Source organism: Acanthochromis polyacanthus, chromosome 12, assembly GCF_021347895.1.
Source record: "Acanthochromis polyacanthus isolate Apoly-LR-REF ecotype Palm Island chromosome 12, KAUST_Apoly_ChrSc, whole genome shotgun sequence".
Lineage (NCBI taxonomy): Eukaryota > Metazoa > Chordata > Actinopteri > Pomacentridae > Acanthochromis > Acanthochromis polyacanthus.
The window spans coordinates 35,135,084-35,154,866 of record NC_067124.1 but is presented as its reverse complement, the minus strand read 5'-3'; the positions used below and the strand labels follow the sequence as shown (position 1 = coordinate 35,154,866).

The window sequence follows — 19,783 nt, the reverse complement described above, 5'->3', positions numbered from 1 at the left end:
GATGATGTATGCAAGTTAGCAGGTTTTCACAGATTTTCTGCATGCTGCTACATCTTAATTCTTTCCCTGGGCGATATTCGAATATTTTATCTCGCACACCAGCACAGACACGCAAAGCCCAACGCACCGCAGTAGCAGGAAACAGGCTAAAATCAACAGCAGTTCTTTGGTAATGGGAGGATTTTACAATAGCAGAGGGTGTGAGGGATTACAGATTGTGTGTGCAGATAATGCTGTTAGATGCGAGATAACAGGATGTGTCTGACTAAATGTTCTGCTTTGGGCAAAAAAAAAAAAGGCCCTGCATATTCCTCATATAGCACCAGACTGTCATGGCGACAGCTCCTCCATCTTCCTCCCTTTACTCCTCTGTCTCTGGATCATTAGTGTCATACATTCTAACCTCCTAACCGTTCTGCTACGACAAGCCCTTTTAACATTTGATTGCAGAGTTTGACTTTCCAGAAATAAAATGACACATTATCACCATTCTGACTAGTCAGAATTATGCACGTTTTTTGCTACTGATTCAAGCGAGTCATTTAATGTTTCGTGTCTGCCGGTACCCGATGCCATTTTCCTAGATAATGCAACCTTCAAGTATTGTTGACAAGCTGTAGTACCTGGTTGCACCACCAGATGGAGCCTCTTACTGTTTAATATCGTTTCACAGGAAGGCGAGGATTTCAGTGTTGGCAAGCTGATCACATTGTTAGCTAGTAAAGGAGCACTGTGACAGAGACTTCTGTAAGGCTTAGTGACATCAGACCAGCAGTTAAATACTAAATAAGATGGAATAAACTAGAACAGTGTTCCTCAAATCTCCCCTGATGGTTGTTTTCATGACTTTTTCACGTTACAACATATGTAAACTAGGAATCGGCTGTAGGTTCATGCTAATATCGATCTGTTTAGAAATTCTCGTGACTGACCCTGATCCTGATTTTAGGATGCGGCTGTGGACATGCCCATCTTAAATGCCATCATTATTATTACGGGATATTGTCATGATGCTGCTGCTGATGTGAAGCTTCATGTTGGATATCTATCCAGCAAAGTATGTGAACAGTGTTAGCAGAAATCATGGCCACTGTGAGGAGTTTGTGGAGACTGAAAGCTTCATTCTTGAGATTACTTGAGGTTGAAATTTCCAAGAACTTCTGCCTCAGCTTTTGACACAACTACAGATATGTGCAGTCATTTTGCCTGGTCAAAGCAGTAATTCAAGATATCTGTAAATACAGATTTTGGATATGGTAAAAGTGATGCCCGTTTGTCCTGAAAGAATGATGATGTGGATATGTGAAAAGTTATTTTTGACTAGGAAGGCTTGAATTACGGATATCTGCAACCCAGGCTGCACAGTTGCTTGGTGGTTAGCACTCTGGCCTTGCAGCTGGAAGATCCCTGGTAGGTGTCCCGGCCTTCCTGGGCTCTTTCTGCATGAAGTTTGCATGTTCTCCCTGTGCATGCGTTGTTTTTCTCCGGCTTCTCCAGCTTCCTCCCACAGTCCAAAAACTTGCTGAGGTTAACTACTTATAACTCCTCTTGAGACATCTACATCATGTCGTTCTGACTAGTTAAAACTAAAAAAATATATAGATATGGACAAAAAGGACTATGTTGATATACTGAATTAACCCTTCAATGTATGACTGATTGGAACTTACACTCTTAGATAAGTGGGTTAAAAATGACCTGTATAAGAATAATCATTTGTACTATTGTTTGTATTATATTTTTGTCCACACTGATTGATTTCATGTTTGAAATATGTTTATTTTTCACTTTATGACAGATTTTGAACATTTTGATGATTGAAAAAGAAGAATATTACACAGAACAGCAATACAAGAACGTCAACATCCATTTTGTAGACATTTTTAAACTCTTTTCCTCCAGCTGTTGCTGCTCTCCGTCCCTCCAAGTTTGTGCACTTCATCAATCCCTGTAGGATATTATCAGTGATACATAGCTGGGGTGGTAACATAAATACTACAGTTTCTTTAAAAGTATAAAAGGCGACTTAAAAATTTAAATGGAATGATATCAAAAAGATGTTTTTTGGAGAATAGCTCCAGATAGCCACAGTTCATATTGGAGATATCTGCAGCAGAATTGTTCATTTTGACTAGAAATGATTGAATTAAGAGTATCTGCAATGCATATCTAGCTATTAAAATTTACAACAGGTTGCCATATTCTGCACCTTTTCACCACCTGTGTTTACCATCATGATCAAGTCAGGCCTGATCTTTCTATTCAGCTGCTCCTCATTGGTTCACACACACATTAGAGGCAGCTTGCATGGTTTATTACTGTTTCTTGCTTCAGCTCGGCAAATTTGCTGTTGACTAACAGTGCAATAGCACTTTTCATGACACTTGTTCTGCCTCTCGAGTCTGCTTTTGGCTGCACAATCCGTCATCCACCTTCACACTTGTCACTGCATGTATTAACGCCGCATGTGGAAAGCATAATTAGCTTAACCTTGCTCTCCTTTACGTTGCATGTGTGCATATGCAAGCGTGTGTGTGCCTCGGCATGCCCTTGGGAGGCAAGGCAGGTTTGGGTAGTGAGGTATTTGTGTCAGAAAACGGCGAGATCAATAACATCCTGAAAAGAGAGCAACCTCGGGGACACAATTGCACCACTTGAAGGGAAAAGGAGAGCGGAAAACAGAAAAACTAGTGCCTATGTTTATCAAAACAATGGATTTCAGCAGGGAATATCAATCTATTTTTCACCACGTTCGGTGGAAAAGATGCAACACAAACATGAAATCAGTGTTTTTTTCCATTCTTGCTTTCTTTCTTTCAATGCTCAAAGAAAGTAGACATTAAAAACATTTATATCCACAGAGACCTGTCCACTTGGCTGAAATAAACCATAGCTTCTTGTTTTATTTGGCTATTGCACAATTGAGAGTCACACACAAACTGGACTAAATTAGTTTTTTGGAAACATTACTTCTTTAGAGAATTAAAGCCCGTCTACTAAAATACTTTGTGCAAAATCAAAGTATTCAATATTGTAAATCCTTTCACCTACTTACAAACCAGCACACTTAATGTAATACTTTAGTTGCAAGTAGGGCAGATTATTATTTTTTTGTTTCCTTCCAAAGAGGATGTGAATGAAACGCCCAATAATCAGAACGATTTCGAGCGGTCAGAGTTCACAGGTTGGTGAATTTGAGGTCATCCGTCTCCCCCCTCAGCGGGTTCCTCTCCCAGCCCTGCCGAATGCGCATCAGAGTGCGGTCGACACAGGGAATGATGATGATCAACTTGAACACCAGAACCACAGTCGGTATAATGAGACAGAGCATGTAGACTGGAGGAGTGTACCAGTTGTAGGTGGAATGGTCAAGGAATCTGTCCCAGCCGTAAATGTAGCCATGTGCCGTGCAAAAGAAGAGAGTCAGGTAGCCCAGCTTAGACTGAAAGGACAAAAAACGACATAAAATTTAACAACTGAAAGAATACCATTTTAGGAATTATTCCCTTTCTTGTTGAGGGTTATGAGAGTACTGGAGCCACTATGCGGCTTACAAACACTGAGTTTAGCTTAGCATATACTACCGTTCAAACGTTTGGGCTTCATGAAAATTAACACTTTAATTCACGTGCTAACATAACTGCACAAGGGTTTTCTCATCATCAATGAGCCTTTCAACACCATTAGCTAACACAATGTAGCATTAGAACACAGGAGTGATGCTTGCTGGAAATGTTCCTCTGTACCACTATGGACATATTCCATTAAAAATCTGCCATTTCCAGCTAGAATAGTCATTTACCACATTAACAATGTCTGGACTGTATTTCTGATTATTTTAATATTATCTTCATTGAAAAACAAACTGCCTTTCTTTGAAAAATAAGGACAATTGTAAGTGACCCCAAACTTTTGAATGGCCGTGTAAAGCGGACACAGGTAGCCTCACCCTGTCCAAAGGTGACAACATCCACCTTCTCTCATCTACCTCACTAAATGATGCATGATAACTAAAGAGGGGAATGCATTTGGGCAGGAAAATGTCCAGCCCGTAACCCCTTGTAAAAAAAAAAAAAAGGTAATGCGTTGATTTTACCGCTTCAGCTTTCATAAGGAATAAACATACAGGATAATTAAACCTGCTCCAGAAATACATTTCCTTTCCAGTAATTTGACAGCAATCTTACAAGGTCAGACCTTTTTTGTTTCACTTTTAGCACAGCTCAAGTGTGAAGTGCATTGTGCTGCATTACTGAATTGGCAAGCGGGAGCAATTTACTTCAAGTTGGATTCATCTCGGGAAGGATTTTTTCATATTTCAGCACCAATATTAAAGAGTGGCATCACAAAAAAAAACATCTTCCACTTTCAGATCACAAACATACATAATCTATAACAGTTTAGAGTAATGAGATTCACCAATAATGAATGTAATTGAGATTTTGGCAACATTACCAGGGGCTGAAGTTTAGTTTGTTGCTTCCAGCTGTTTGTAGGAGTTTCCCTCTGAGTTTATTAAATACCTGCAGCTTCAGACAACAGTAGGATCTATATGAGCATCTCCAAGGTATTTACGCACATGGAGCAACAGCAGTAACTTCATTATTTAACTATAATTATTAATTAACCCCGACATGGAGACAGGAGCTAATAGTAAGTTTCACTGTTTACTTTTTCATCCCAGCTGTCACTCACAGTTTAACAGCTGCAGTTAAATAATTTGCACAGAAAAAGGCTTTGTGCACATTTTACCATTATTCAGTTTTTATGCTAAGCTACGCTAACTGTCTGCTGCTACTTTACCATAAAGAGATGAAAAAGGTATCAGCTGTCTGACTTAACTCAGCATGAAAAGGAAAATGCTGTTTTCCAAAATGCCAAACTGTTCCGCTAAGAGTTTTCTGCAGAATGAAAGAATAATTGACATATACATATGGCAGAGAGACATTTCTAAATAACAAACACTGCATTATTAAAACATCTGGCATTCCATAATAGACAGTAATCAAACAGTCACTGAAAGCCCGCTGTGCATTCAGTATTTCGGCTATTTTCTTAGTAGGTAAATACCGTTTTTGTAAAAGAAAAAAAAAAAGCACTACAGGAAAAAAATAACTTGCCGCACACTAAATCCAACTTTCCTTTAGCATTATTCTCATTGATCTGAAGATGAGCGTCTGAGCATTATCTGTGTTTTCCTGCAGAATCCTCAAGTGCTACCATAAGCTAAAAATATAAAAACTGTTTCACAGTCATTCCAGCATAATTGGTTTTGTAGCACCAGTGGCCTTTGAGGCTCAGTTATTGTTAATTACTTGGATAATGTGCTTTCATTTAGATTTCTAGCATTTGGCCACTCGTGCTCTCTTCCACCGCGACTTACAATAAGTGCAAATGGCACAATAAAGACGCATTCATATTGCTGTGATGCAGGAATAAACCTCTGTAATGATCATTTGGGATGGTATTTAACCAGTCTGGAACAGCAAAACAGTACATTTCCTAGTTGATGTCACAAACCGGCGGGGGGGGAAAAAAAGAAGTAGGTTTATATAAATTGTTACCTGTTATTTTATGGCTTTCACAACTTACCAAATCATAAGAATTACTTTGACTCGCACCTCTATGCCTGCATTCACTATCTGAGGCCTACCTATGGACATGACCTTTACACAAATAGGCTTGTGACCTGTTTTAACAATCTTCCCATTTGGGATTATACCAGGTATGATAATTCTATTTAATGAATAACTTAACATTTAAAATCCTGGGCTAAAGTCAGCCAGGGTTTCACTCCGAGTGCCCGTGTTAGGCAGTTGGGTAACTACACGAGTGCCTGTGACGTATTGCTTTTACAACACTTACATAATAACTGATAAAAAATAAAAAGAACCCAGGAAGCCCAGATATAGATTATTGCAAAGGCCCTAAAAGGTGTTTGTGCTTATGCTAAGGACATGATTGAATTGTGCAAAAAGGTGAACACAGGCAAACACAAATGCACGTAAAGCAGTGTGCATTTTCCTGCTGCGCTCTGACCTGAACGAAGCTGAACTCTCTCCAGCTGAGGGAGCCTCCCACAGAGGGCAGCGATGTCAGTCCTAGCAGGACATAGAGAAAGAAGCCCAGGATTCCCAGCGCATAGAATGAATCTATGCGCCATGCTCGGGTGTTGTCAAATGTGGTAGGGTTGTTCAACTAAAAGAAAAAGGACAGAACAAAGAGCAGTTGAAGGAAGCACCTTTTTCATGTAACGTTCCTGCTGGATTTATAGAAACACTGCAAGTGGTTTGGAGCAGCTCGCCGTACCTCCTGCACCACACTCGTGATGGTGCGGCGCGTGGAAACATAGCGCAGAGGATTGATAAGTGAGTAGATGGCATGGAGTAAAGCAAAGCCTAGTGCAACAAGACCCATCTGCTTCCTGCACAGCATCCAGCGGTCTAGCCAGTCAGGGAAGCGCCTGGAACATGCAAAAATGAGCTAGGCACTTTACACTGCAAAAATTCTGCACATTTTATGGTAAATTGCACCAGGAGCAAAACTTTTTTTCTTTTTCTTTTTTTTGCGCCCTGGTTTGATGTCTGACCTGTACTTGGTCCCTCTGTAGAGCTGGAGGAAGGCGGCAATGCAACCAGGCAGGTAGCAGAGAGACAGCATGATGAGAGACACGACGGCAAACACCTGTAATATGGAAAGTAAACATAAAAGTTTAAAAGGCAAAATCTACAGGGGAATAAAAACGGATGGTGCAAGTGTTTACCTTGTTGGCCAGGGACACCATGATTCCGTAGGAGACGTCCTGACCGTTATTGACGTAATCATAGACGGTATTTCTAATGACCAGGTAGATGAAGAAGGCGGCGGTGAGGCTGAACGCTACCCACAGCGGTATCCGCCACTCTGGGAAGAGTCGCAGGGGGAAGTCCTCAAGCTCTCTGGCTGCAGATAGAGACCCTCGATCCAGAACTGTGAGGCCCAGTTTGGTAGCCATTTCTGCTACTGCGCGCTTTGCTTCCTCATTGTTCCCGCAAAGGTACACCTGGAGCATGGAGGTCATTTTTAGAATATTAAGTGAAATGATCAAAACCAGAAGTGGGTTAGCCTGGATCTTATTACTTTTTGATTTCCACCCACTTCCTCTGCCACTGCTTTCCACATAAATCTGGTAGCAAATGTATAATTTGGCTTTTAAATAAAAAGCTAAACAACATCCCGCAAAAACGAGGTGCTGTGGATTTTGGCAAATACTAGTCAAACAGAGATAAATTGTGTATTTGCTGGAGACTTTCCAGCCACTGGTTTGCTTCTCCAGCGTGTATTTACAGCAGCATGACACTGATTCAAAAACCTACAGTGTCTTTGTTCATGTTCGCAACCAAGGGACATTTGGCTGTCATGTGGTCCACCAGTCAGTAATTTCAAAAAATAAATGCATCCTTTCTTCAAAAGTGCAGAATAGCAAACAAACAAGCAAACGGCAGCAGGATGCTGAATCAAAAACTGGCGGTTTCTTTGTTCATGTTTGCAATGAAGGAACTTTTCCACCAGGCCCACGTTGTGCCTTAATGTTTTGTTGGACAAAACAAGAAGCTAAAATGGAGTTTTTGTTATCTATGAAGTCCATGTGCTAGTTACAATATCTTTAGGTGCAGATACATAGTGTAGCAGTCAGTAAATCTAAAAAATAAATGCATACTTTCTGCAAAAAATGCAAACAGCAGCAGGGCACAGATTCAAAATCCTAGTGTCTTTGTTCATGTTTGCACTGAAGAAATTTTTCTACCAGTATGACTTTTTTCTCTTGACAAATCTGGCAGCAAAAATTGCTAGTTTGGTTACTTATGAAGTTCCAGCAAGTCTAAGTCCTTAAAATATCTTCATGTGCAATTATGTAGCATAGCGGTCAGAATATGAATGCATCCTCTTTTCAAATTGCAAGAATGCCAACAAACAAACAAATTGCAGTGGGGCAATGACTCAAAAACCTACAGTTTCTTTGTTTGTGTTTGCAATGAAAAGACATTTAGTGCATAGCCTGTGTTGTGAAGATAAAATGCAGCTTTTGTTACCTACGAAGTTTAATCACGTTCAAGTGCTGCTTAAAACATCTTTAAGTGCAGATATGTAGCGTGGCAGTCAGTAAATGAATGCATCCTACTTTAAAGATCCAATTTGCAGAAGGGTATTGACTCAAACGTCTACAGTGTCTTTGCTCATTTGTGCAGTCCAACAGTATTGCTCACGTATGACAATTTTTTTTTTTGACAGAAGTGGAATCAAAAACACAGTTTGTTATATTTGATATATGGGCATGTCCAAGTGCTGCTTCAAATACATTTATGTGCAGGTATATAGTGTAGCGGTCATCCATCCATCCGTTCTCTATACACCGCTTTATCCTCACTAGGGCTGCGGGGGGTGCTGGAGCCTATCCCATCTGACTCGGGCAAAGGCAGGGGACACCCTGGACAGGTTGCCAGTCTGTCGCAGGGCTGTGTAGCGGTCAGTAAAATCCAAAAAATATATGCATTCTTTCTTCAAAAATGCAAGAAACAAATAGGAACTAGGACAGTGACTCAAAACCCTGCAGTGTCTTCATTTATGTTTGAAATGAAGCAGCATGTCTGTGGTTTTGATGATTTTTGGGACAAAAATGGAAGCAAGAATTCAGTTTTAGTTACCTATAAATGTTTGCATGTCCAAGCGCTGCTTAACGTACCACTATCTGGTATGAAATATGGTCTATCAGTCAGTAAAAGCCATGAAAATGAATGCATCCTGGCTTCAAAAATGCAAATGGAAGGGGGGGTAGTGACTCATAAATGTACAGCGTCTTTGTTCGTGCAGCAATGAGGAGACATTTCTACTGGTTCAACAGCATGACTCATGTATCATCACTCACGTATGTGCCTTAGTGTTTCTTCAACAGAAGTCTTCAAAGTGAAAGCAAAAAAGCAGTTTTTGCTATCTATGTAGTTTCATCACATCCAGTTGCTGCTTAAAATATCTTTATGTGCACTAACCAAGTCTATCAGCAGTAATTTCAAGAAATAAACGCATCCTCTGCTCAGAAATACCTCAGAATAACAATATAAATATTTTTCTCCTGCTGCATTCTAATTAGCGGTGTCTTTCCGTCGCTAATAAATGCTCTAAGATTGTTGCTAGATGACTCACCGGCCGTGTTTGGAATATCCAGCGCATGACTGCGCAGTGTACACCTACAGTGTCTGTCTACAGAATTACCCTTGTTTTGTTTATCTCCCAGCGCTGTTTCAGTAATTTCCAGACGAAGCCCCTGCAAGTGCATGATTATGTTAAGACACATGCATACTTTTCTATATATGCCGCTCAATATGTAATCCCATTTCTAGATCTCACCGTGCTGAAGCTTATTACCACACTCTCAGCTCTGTGATAAGATGATTAAGTTGTTTGTAAAAGGGGCTGAGAGATAGCGGCGGATGGAGCCGGAGAGCGTTAGAGGGAAAGAGGCAGCGGTTTGACAGGCGAATAGTGGAGTCAGTAGGATTGAGCAGTTTTCCCCAGGTGTGTGTGTGTAAGTGGACCGGGCAGCCAGCCATGTCTCCCTACATTACTGCACCAGTAACAGCAGGGGACGGCCGACAGACTAAATCTCCATCTGAATGTAAATGTGACAGAGCCACGGCCCTGCTGTGGATCTAATCAAATTGCTGGCCGGGGAATAGCGCACACTTTACAAGCATGTGCATGTGGGTAGGTGTACTGTAAGTACACGTGCACTGATAGAAGACGCACACGCTCTAAAATCGGCACCTCTCGCTGCTACCTGTTTTCAAAGAAATGGAGCACTGCAGTGGAGTGTTGGTGTGTGCATGTATAGGAGGCTTGTTTGTGTTGAGGAGGATTTGAGGCAGATTCAGGTTTGGTCTCCAGAGGTTCCAGCGTGTTTGTGTTTCTCTTTGTAGCTGTGAAACGGAAGCTGCAATAAACACCGGTCTCTCAACTTTGTAACATCATAAAGTGTGTTTGCCCGCTTGCGTGTTTAGACGAGCACCGTCCTCGTTCTCTGCTGCGGAAAGACGACAAAATCAATAATCGGCACCCACACGAATCAATTAATTTCCTTAAATTTTGCAAGAATTTTACCCCCCCCCAAAAAAAAAAAAAAAAAGAGTTGCAGGGAAAGATGAAAGCAGTTATTGTTGCCTGGTTTCAAGTCAAACATTTCTCATCATGAAAGGATCAACTTGGTAATCTCCCCTCCTGTTACCGCTCCGTCTTTGTATCTGTACTCTAGTCAAACCAAAGTCTTCCTTAAGGCTCGGAAGCTTCCCGGCTCTGTTTCGCCTTGATCCCACTGACATCTTTCTAACGGATTCCTCACTTCTGCTCTGCTCTCACCTGTGTTCCTGACGGCAGTCCGTTCTGCAGGGCCCAGGCAGACACCGTGTTCAGGCCTTTCACCACAGCAGCTTTCGGGACCAGCCTGGAGAGAACACACAGCGAGGACTTTTTACTTGCCATTGTTTCTGTCTACAAGCACGCAGACGAGAAAAAGAAGGGCCTGGAAATGATGAGAATCAATGTTTCCACTTCGACAGAGTAGACACACAGAAGGCCGACCTGCTGAGGGAAGCCGCAACCCTGCAATTTTTTCCCATTTCTTTCGGATTTGGCGAAGAGTTGTGCTGCTGTCTCCTTCTTTTATGTGTTGTTAAGGAGCACTTTTACCCGAGAAACAGTGTTATTCTCACATATAAGACATCCTGAAACTGTGGCGCCTACTGCTGCCAAAGTGATTTCTGATTATTTGAGGGGAGGTTAGGTTTCTTGCAGACAGAAAACCTCACTCGAAGGAATGATTTGCATGCACTCAATGGAATATCTTTCTTTCACTTTCTTAAGGAGCGTGTTACCTCTGCAAGTAGGCGGCGTTGGCTTCTGGGTACAAGTTTTTCTTCAGGTTGTTGCTCAGGTCCACCAGAACCTTGAAATCCATCCATCAGCATTGATGAAAAAGAGAGAGAAAATTAGTTTTCTTATCTTTTACAATAAATTTGATGAGCAGTTCAGAAGTTCTGGCAAAAGTATGACAAGACAAGATAACTGAGGTGACTCCACTCCTGTGTGAGAGTCCTTTAGAAGATGAAATGCTCAGTGGCAGCTTTACATTCTGCAGTATTACTGTAATATTTCTGTGTAGCGCCTCTCCTCCTCTATGCATTTATATGCCACTAAAGCATGCCATTTACTGAGTGTTTTCTCTCTCCTGTAGTTTGTGTTTTGTCCTCTCTGCAGGTATCTCCTGCTCTGAAGCTGCGTGTTTCTGATCTGGCCTCGGCAAACCTCGACAGTGTTTTTTTCCTTTGCTGTCTCTGAGTCCTCTTCTTTTATTTTTCTACCCCAACAGGTTTAGACAGAAAGCCGCCCACTTTGAGTCTGCTTCTGACGGACATTTCTTGCTGTAAAAAGGGAGTTTTGCCTCCTTGTTTGGGTGAATATTGAGGTTCTCGCTATAATACTTGCCTACACAATGACAGACACAATTTGAAAACCTCTCAAGTTTACAACGGTTATCTTTAGAGTACAATGTTCTGCTGGGAAACTTTGAGTCCTGGCACTTACCATGTAACAAGTCAAAGCCAAATTAATTTATTGCTATTTATTGCTATTGCTAATTTATTAATTACTACAAGAGTTCAACTAAATTGCTAAACAGTTATGCCAACAGGCCATAAAACACACAAAACCAAGGAAAAGAAGACAAAAAATAGTAAGAATACAGTAAAAGATGCTGTGGAGCTACTTGATTTAAATGCCAGTGATAAGCTGTGGGTCTTAAGAGACTTTCTAAAGTCTGAGCAGTTCTTACATTAAAAATTATCTGTTCTAGAGATTAGGAGAGGCCACGGCAAAGGAGCAATAGTTTCTATTTGTGCCTCGGGATCTTGTAGCATCTGGTTTGTCAACATCAGTGCTCTAACCAGTGCAGGAGTTCTGCTAAATAAGGAAGTGCCAACACATTCTAAACCTATAAAACAAACAATAAAGTCCCCCTTAGTTGGCCAAGTTTTGTGCAAGAGGCACATGATTTACAGATGACTGCTCTGCATCCACATATAAGAAAGTATGATAGTCGAAGAAGTGGTGATAAAGACATGATTAACTCTTTCCAAGTCTTGAGGAGAGTTATTGACTTTCACCTTGGCTGAAAGTCTCGAATTAAAAGACAGTTTTGACCACTGACCTGATCTGTGAAATTCTGAAGGAGCTGTTAAACTCCAAGGTTTTACGCAAAGGATGGATTGTATGAAAGAAAAAGGGCCATTATTGAATGTTGAATAATTTTTTTTTTTTTTGCAGATCAAGCACATCCTTTTATGGCAACACACTATTCAATGTCAGCAAATTTCACCAGCAGAACAATGTGATTGCAAAAAACTTGCTCAGGAAAGGCTCAAGGACCACGACCAAGGGCTCAAAGAATCCTAAGACATGCAGTTGTTGTGCAAATGTACTTGTCCTGAGACCAAATCTAAAATCTAAGAGATAAGGGGATAAGAATGTTTGAAAATATTTTCTAAAAATAAGAAATAAGCCTGAAGTTCCCCCTAAAATGCCATTTTTCTCTTGTCACGCCCCCCTGATGACCAAATTAAGTCTCAAGTAAAACAGTTAAAATGAAACCTAAACCTAATGTTTTTGGTATTTCTTTTTTCATTGGTTTCGGTTGTAAATGTTAATCAACACAATATTTTAAACAGTGAATCACATGAAACACTAGAATTAACATTATCTAACAGTTTTCCAAAAGAATGGGGAGAGCAAATCTATGTCCCGTCTTCTATTTTTCATATTTTCATAACATTATCAGCCTTGATTGAATGTCTCACTCTACGTCATGCAACCCTGTTATGCATATCATCGGGAAAAGGCAAGTTCTTTTTACTTTTTTCTTCACTGTTTTCCATCAGTCAGTTTGTCCTCTTGGTCAGTAGTACCAGCTAGCTAAATATCTAGCTTCTACTGCTGAGAAAAAGCTAACAGCATGGATTAGCAACCCTGTTATTGTGATTAGAGTATGGGTGTCAAACAACAAATAAAACATGGAATAAAAATTGTACCACTGATGTGTAAGCTGAGCCAGTCAAGCCTTTGATAACTGATTACCTATTGTTGATGAATATGTAGCAGAAAATTGTAAAAGAGAAGGTTTGTTTTTCAAAAAATTTGAAGCCCAAATGTCCTGCAATTCTTGAGTGACCCATTTATATTTCACTGTAGAGCTATTTGTAGGTTCTGTACGCATAATATGACTATTATTATGTTGCACTACATTGTTTATATCTGAAGAGTTAGGGTTAAATCTTAGGGTTAGACTTTAATCTTGCTTTTATGCTGGTCATAGGTTATGACAGCCGATTCTGATAACAGATCGAATCAGGTGGTTTTGGAACTCCACCATCATCATGATTTGATGATGGATTAAGTGCCTATTACAGCCTCATGCTGGCAGGTGAAGGAGGACGCCTCAAAGTCTTCTCTGTGGTTGTGATAACAGCTGATATCAAAAGGTCAGTGGCTTGATAACAATCAAACTGGATGCAGACAGTTACAAGTTAAACAGTAGCTTAACCATTACAGCACATCAGCCATAAACTGTCAAATGCAAGTCAGGCTTAATTCATTACTCATCAAAAATGAACCTAACTATGTCATGGAAACAACCCAGAGCAGTTACTGAGGAAAACCGTCAAGGCACAGATTTAGAATGACTACAAAATATGATGAAATTACTGGAAAGCAAACTGCTAGAACCTGTAAATCTTCATATTTAACATCTTTAGAGGGTTATAAGATAAATGTGAATGGTGTCAAGGTCATTTAAACTTTGCACTTTACAACCTAACTGAGGTTACCCATTCCATTTTGTGTTGCAATACACTTACTGATTTAGAAAAACCTTATAAGTTGCAAACATTATTTTGATGTCTGGGTTACGATAATAAAGTTGCATCTCCTTAATACTGTGTGTTATTTCAAAATAAATGCATTAGTTGAAGTAACAAAGGAATTGGCTTCATAACAAATTTTTTTCTTCACCTTGAAGCATAGACTGTATATAGTGGATGTAGCATCTGGCTCCAGAATTGAAGCCAACCCGGAAGTGTCAAAAACTTGCAATATCACACCGTCCGCTAGGGTTGGCTCCAAAAAGCTTTTTTCTCCATAGACCCCAATTCATTTTTGGAAAAAATAAAATTTGATAGACTGATTTTCTACAGCTCAGGATTTTTTTCCCGTTAGTTTTCATGGTCAAAATGAGAGATCAGGTGGCCGATCTCAAAATAAATCAGTACTGAATTTTAAATAAATCGTTAAAGTTGGCGGAGCCAGGGGGCGTGGCTATACTTGATAGACAGCAACAGAAGCCTCTGCGGTAAAATGTGGGCGGGACAAGAGTCCTCAGCCAATCCTGCCCCCAGTTTCTCTCCGGTCCAGTCTGTTTGACGCTTTTTACATCACTGGCTCCAAAAAATCCAAAACGGCGACCAGAAAGCAGCAAAATCCGGGCTTCATTTTCTCGGCATTGAAACCAACGGGTGATGTCACGGTTAGTTTACACCTGCCTTGAAGTCAGAATTCAAGTCCCAACCTTCCTATTTAACACTGGAACAACTTTATTTATTTAAATTTGCCGACTCATAAACATTATTTGTAGTAATTAAGTACAACACTTCATTTTCCAAATAAACGACATGAAAATATAACTTGGAACAACTTAAAAACAGGCTTTAAATTTATTCCAAAATTAAAACTACCTTTGATCGTACCGGAAAAGCTAACTCAGTGTTTGTTGGTTGAACAGAATTTTTTTAGGAGATGCCATAAAGTTTTGTTCCCAATCATTTTTGTGTACGATAACACTCACATGTCAGCGTTATCTGCAACATGACCTCACAACATGACAGTGTTGTTTTGAAGGTTCATGAAAAGGCTCAAGAATCACAAACTTACTGATAAACCAGATGATGCATGACAGCTTCTTTAGCGAGTTCTGTACATAGCAGCTGTCATTTGTACTCTAAAAAGCAATTCAAGTTGCCTCTTCCCATCACTTCAATATTCAATTTATTTGATTTTTTGGGGCAGATTCACAACATATGTCATCTCACAACGCTTAACATAGTAAAGTACAGACCATAAAGGACAGAAAACCCAACAAGGGATGAAAAAACCCTGAGATAGGGAGGGTAGAAAGAAAATCTGCTTCGAACAGTGGGTTGAGAGTGGGGATGAGTGGGATGCATGGTTGTGAGATTTAAATAAATAAAAGTTGCCAATTTGGATGAACTTTTTAAACTGCAAGCTGTTTTTTGATGAGTTGTGTTGACATAATCATGTTTGTTATTGTGTTTCTGTGTCAATAATTCATTTTAAACCAAATTCAAGTTGTAGCGATTTAATTAAATTGGCTTGTGGGCTCAAGTTCAGGATTTCAAGTCCTTTAAAACTTGTGATTTTGCCAATTATTTAGTAGTTTGTAATTTAAAATATCACTGATTGCAGAGAAGAACTAATTCACTCAAGTTGTTGTTGGTTGAGCATAAATTTAATTTAGAATAACCTTTATTTTGTTGTTGAGCCCAAACATTTGGTTTTTCATTTCACTGCTTTTAACCACCTTTCTCCATACATAGTTTTATCAGATCTAAACCTGAATTTCTTTAGCATAAAATGTGGTGTCATCACAACCTCAACATGTAAGTTAATCAGATTCATTTTATCAAGAGTTCCTAATCTTAAGATTTCATTTTATCAGGTAATTTCTTATGTTGTATAACTTTTCTATGATGTTGTAAAATGATGTTTTTTTTAAAGTTAACAATGTTAATTTAATTCAAATTAACATCATCCATGTAATGTGCAATATTTATTGAATTACTGCATTATCATGTGTAATATTAATTCCTACTTGAGTACATTTGCCAGCATTCCTTTTTACCATTCTATTTTAGCCTTATTTGAATTTATTTATCATCCTTTTATCTTATTGCTTTTCTACTTTTTTGACACAACTGAATTTCTTTTATGTCAATATTTTCTTTTCTGACGCAAGAATTTCCTTCAGGATTAATACAGTTTTATCTAATCTTCATTTGTTGGGTCGTTCCCAATGCCAGTCTTAATTCTGCTCTAGAAACCACTTTGGCTCAAAGGCTTATGTTCTCGGTTTGCTGTATAAATAATGTTAACTCGACTTGACCTGACCTCGAGTGACACGTGAGTCATTCTGAGCTGTTACGGGGAAATTATCATGATTACTTCATGAAGAGTTTACATTTTAAACATTTCAATTTCCTGTGTGCTTTACATGAAGGGGCATGAAGATGTACACTGCTGGTAAATTATTCATCCCATTTAGCGTCTGATTAAGAATTCACTGGGAGCGATGTGTCGTTTGTTGACCTGTAGATTCACATATGTAGTGGAATTAGAAATCATGTGGAAGCTGTTGCTGATGTTTAGTTAAGTCAACTCAACTTACTCTTATTTATGGTGCGCATTTAAAACCAAAACGGCCAAAAAGGGACAAGTATTGAGGTTGAAACCCTATAGTGTAATTTCTTATGTGAATTTAGAGGAGTTGTATACATAGTAATGATTTAAAGCTGACAAAAATCATATAAAATATTACTTTAAATGTCTGTAATACCAAATAAGGCTGAGATCCTACAGTTTAAAGACGATTATCTTCGATCCAACTCTTGAACTGATTTCTGTTATTGTTTTTATTCTTGTTATTATTCTTGAGTCAGCCCCTTAAATATACTTTAACTGACATTAATTCAAAATAAGGCTGAGATCCTACAATTTAGAGGTGATATTCCTTGATTTAGCTAAACTGATTTGCTATATTTTGTGAGTTTTCCACAGGAATATGTATGGTAATGATGTAAAACCTACAAAAATGATGTACATTATTACTTTTACTGACTATACTCCAAAATGGGGCTAAGACCTTACAGTAAAATTAATTATACTTATTCAGTATGTTCCTTATTTCACAGATATTTCTTGATTCAGCCCTTCAACTATTACTTTAACTGACTACGATACAATATAAGGCTGAGATCCTACAGTTTTGAGGTGATGCTCCTTGATTCAGCTCCTAAAATGATTGTTTTATTTTATGAATTTACCAGCGGAATACACAGTAATGTTGTGAAACCAACAAAAATTACATAAAATATTACTTTTACTGACTATAATGCAAAATAGGGCCAAGACCCATCAATTTTGAGGTGATAATCCTCTATTTAGCTCTAAAATTGATTTGTTTTAGGAATTTACTAGCAGAATATATGTAGTAATGATATACCCCCCTAAAAAAAGATAGAAAATATTGCTTTTACTGAAAATAAGACCAAGACCTTCCAGTATAATTTATTATATCTATTCAGTATGTTCCTTTTTTAACTGATTTTTCTTGATTCAGCCCCTTAAATATTATTTTAACTGACTAACACAAAATAAGTCTGAGATCCGACAGCATTGAGGTGACATTCCTTGACTGAGCTCCTAAACTGATTTGTTCTCAGGATGTTGCGTACCTTTCCTTCAAGATGAGGTGCCAGCATCTCCAGGAAATCATAGTGTTCCCTATGAACGCAGATGAATATCAGATTTGCAAATTGGGCTGCCTCTTGGTGGGTCATCACCTGGAAAGGAAAAACACACATTCAGGACACAAAGACACGTGTTTTAGCTCCCATGTACATTCTGACCAACTCTGGGGTCCGCCATGTGTTGTACCTGAGCTCCCTGAGGCAAAGGGCCACAGCTGTCTGGTCTGCGGCTGCCATACACAACCCCGTAGCCAGACTGGAGCAGACATTGGCCCAGAGATCGGCCCAAGTCGCCCGTTCCAAAGATGCACAGCGGCTCCGACTTGAGCGCAGCTGAAGAGTCCAGAGGATCCAGCGACATATTGCCCCTCTTCATCCCAGCTGACGTGCCCTTTTCCAAAGTCATGTCTGGCCTTCTCAGTGGTTATACCGCCTTTGCGTCCAACCCGTCTTTCATTCTGAGCCTCTTTCTGCCTCATATATAAGTGCATGAGGTGAGGTTTGTTTATTACACCTGTAATCAACACCTGAAACTACGTGTGCAGGATCGTGCACAATATGACTCAGCACTCCGCCCAACAATTCCGGAGTTTTTTTTTTTATTATCATTTGCTGCTCATGCTTTCCTGTTATTGACTGATACAGCCAGACTTTGAACTGTGAATTAGCTGTTCTGGGGAACCATCTGCTCTCAGCAGCTGTATCGCTAACCTCAGATTCACATTTTATCACTTCTTAGAAACACAGACTGCTTCATCTATCTAGTTCACCCAGAATTTGACTTTCACATTTGACAAGGGAAGGGGGAAAAAAATAGAAAACGAATCTTATGCTGCTGCTTTCCAGGGCTGCCTTATTCTATTTCTTCTGTTTCCACACTAGACATGATGCCATGTGGGAGATCCAGGGCCCACAGATTCATTATCATTTCAAAACCCGCTGTTCCAACCAAACGACTGGGAAGAGAATTTGTGCAAATTTAGTGTTCATGTCCCCATGGCTAAAACATCTGCGGAGTTGTGACACGAACAGACTCAACAGAGCAGAAATGAAGCTTGGCACATATGTAAGTGTTTTGTGTGTGGCTGCTTTGCTTTTGTATGAATGCACGGCTTTTGCTTGCAAAGCGTTTGAATGTGTGGGTCTGTGCTCGTGTTTGAGTGTGTGTTTGTGCAGTGAAATGGGTCAGAGCTGAATAGAGTCTCAGCTGTGATCTGCAGCACCTGGGGAGTTGGCTCTGTCGACAGGGTGACTACCTGGCAGTAGAAATGACACACAGCATCACATCAACTTTACTGACTGCAGCTCGCAAAAAAATACACTCCCCTCCATAAAAAAGCGGCCTCATTGAAATCACAATATACATATACATATCCGGCAATATTTATGGCAGACAAGCAGCACGTTACCCCGGGAGCTTTTACAGTCAAGTCCATAACTGAAGCATTAATGTTTACCTGGGGGGATATCGCAGCATAATGAGAAATCATTTTATGCCTAACCTTTAAGGCATCCATTCACTTCTAGCGCCGTTCGAATAGACCTGATAGCAGATCCACTCCGATGACTCATTTACTCGCTCTGCCTCCGGGACAACTCGCTTTTTCTCGTCCTCTTCCTTCTCTCTCAGCGCCGTCGCAGCCACACCACCCTCCAGACTCACTTCCTGTAGTGTCTCTTGCACCTCTTATCCAGTCGCTCTCGGAGTTAATAACTATTGAACCCACCGAGTAGATTCGGCTGTAATGATGCTGTCCAAGGTCACGTCCTTTGTCTGCCTGTTAAACGCAGAGCGGAAGGTCAACTAAAAGGATCCCTCTTTGCCCCCGAGGTTATCAGTCTGTTTCCCGCACACAAACTCACACACATGGGGTTCCCTGGTGACTGATTCTTGAGTTGTGGTTGACTTGATTACTTGAATATACAGATTCCAGAAGGATATGAGATCCTCATGAGTCAACCACAGGAAGCAGTGAATATGCCTTGAATGGGTAATGTCAGAAGAGGAAAAAATATTAATTTTCTTTCAAATTGTAAGGCTCATCTCATTTCATTAATTTCAGCCTCCCCAACTCCTCCGGATCCTTGGTGCAAATGAGACAAAGGATGTCTCATTTCCTAAAATGCATCTCGAGGAGGCTTGCTGGAGGAACTGTGAGTGAGGA

The 19,783-nt window shown here is 39.9% G+C and overlaps 1 protein-coding gene across 1 annotated transcript; it reads right to left on the bottom strand.

Annotated features, from left to right (window-relative positions):
- Positions 1–1,799: 1,799 nt before the first annotated feature.
- On the bottom strand, positions 1,800–18,821 carry LOC110952950 (metalloreductase STEAP4-like). Its single transcript, XM_022196722.2, has 9 exons — positions 17,806–18,821; positions 17,604–17,711; positions 10,905–10,975; positions 10,384–10,474; positions 6,764–7,042; positions 6,590–6,684; positions 6,310–6,463; positions 6,040–6,198; positions 1,800–3,442 (listed from the first exon to the last, which is right to left on the bottom strand). Exons 1-9 carry the CDS (start codon positions 18,022–18,024, stop codon positions 3,179–3,181), a joined length of 1,440 nt encoding a protein of 479 aa, XP_022052414.2. The 5' UTR covers positions 18,025–18,821; the 3' UTR covers positions 1,800–3,178.
- Positions 18,822–19,783: the final 962 nt, after the last annotated feature.

What these genes read in the sequence shown, in the direction of transcription:
- LOC110952950 (XM_022196722.2), bottom strand. Translation starts at nt 18,024, where the DNA reads ATGACTTTGGAAAAGGGCACGTCAGCTGGGATGAAGAGGGGCAATATG. An exon ending in TGGTGTCCCTGGCCAACAAG is followed by an intron (nt 6,685 to 6,763) that starts GTAAACACTTGC and finishes TCCATATTACAG; the next exon opens with GTGTTTGCCGTCGTGTCTCT. An exon ending in GAGAGTTCAGCTTCGTTCAG is followed by an intron (nt 3,443 to 6,039) that starts GTCAGAGCGCAG and finishes TTGTCCTTTCAG; the next exon opens with TCTAAGCTGGGCTACCTGAC.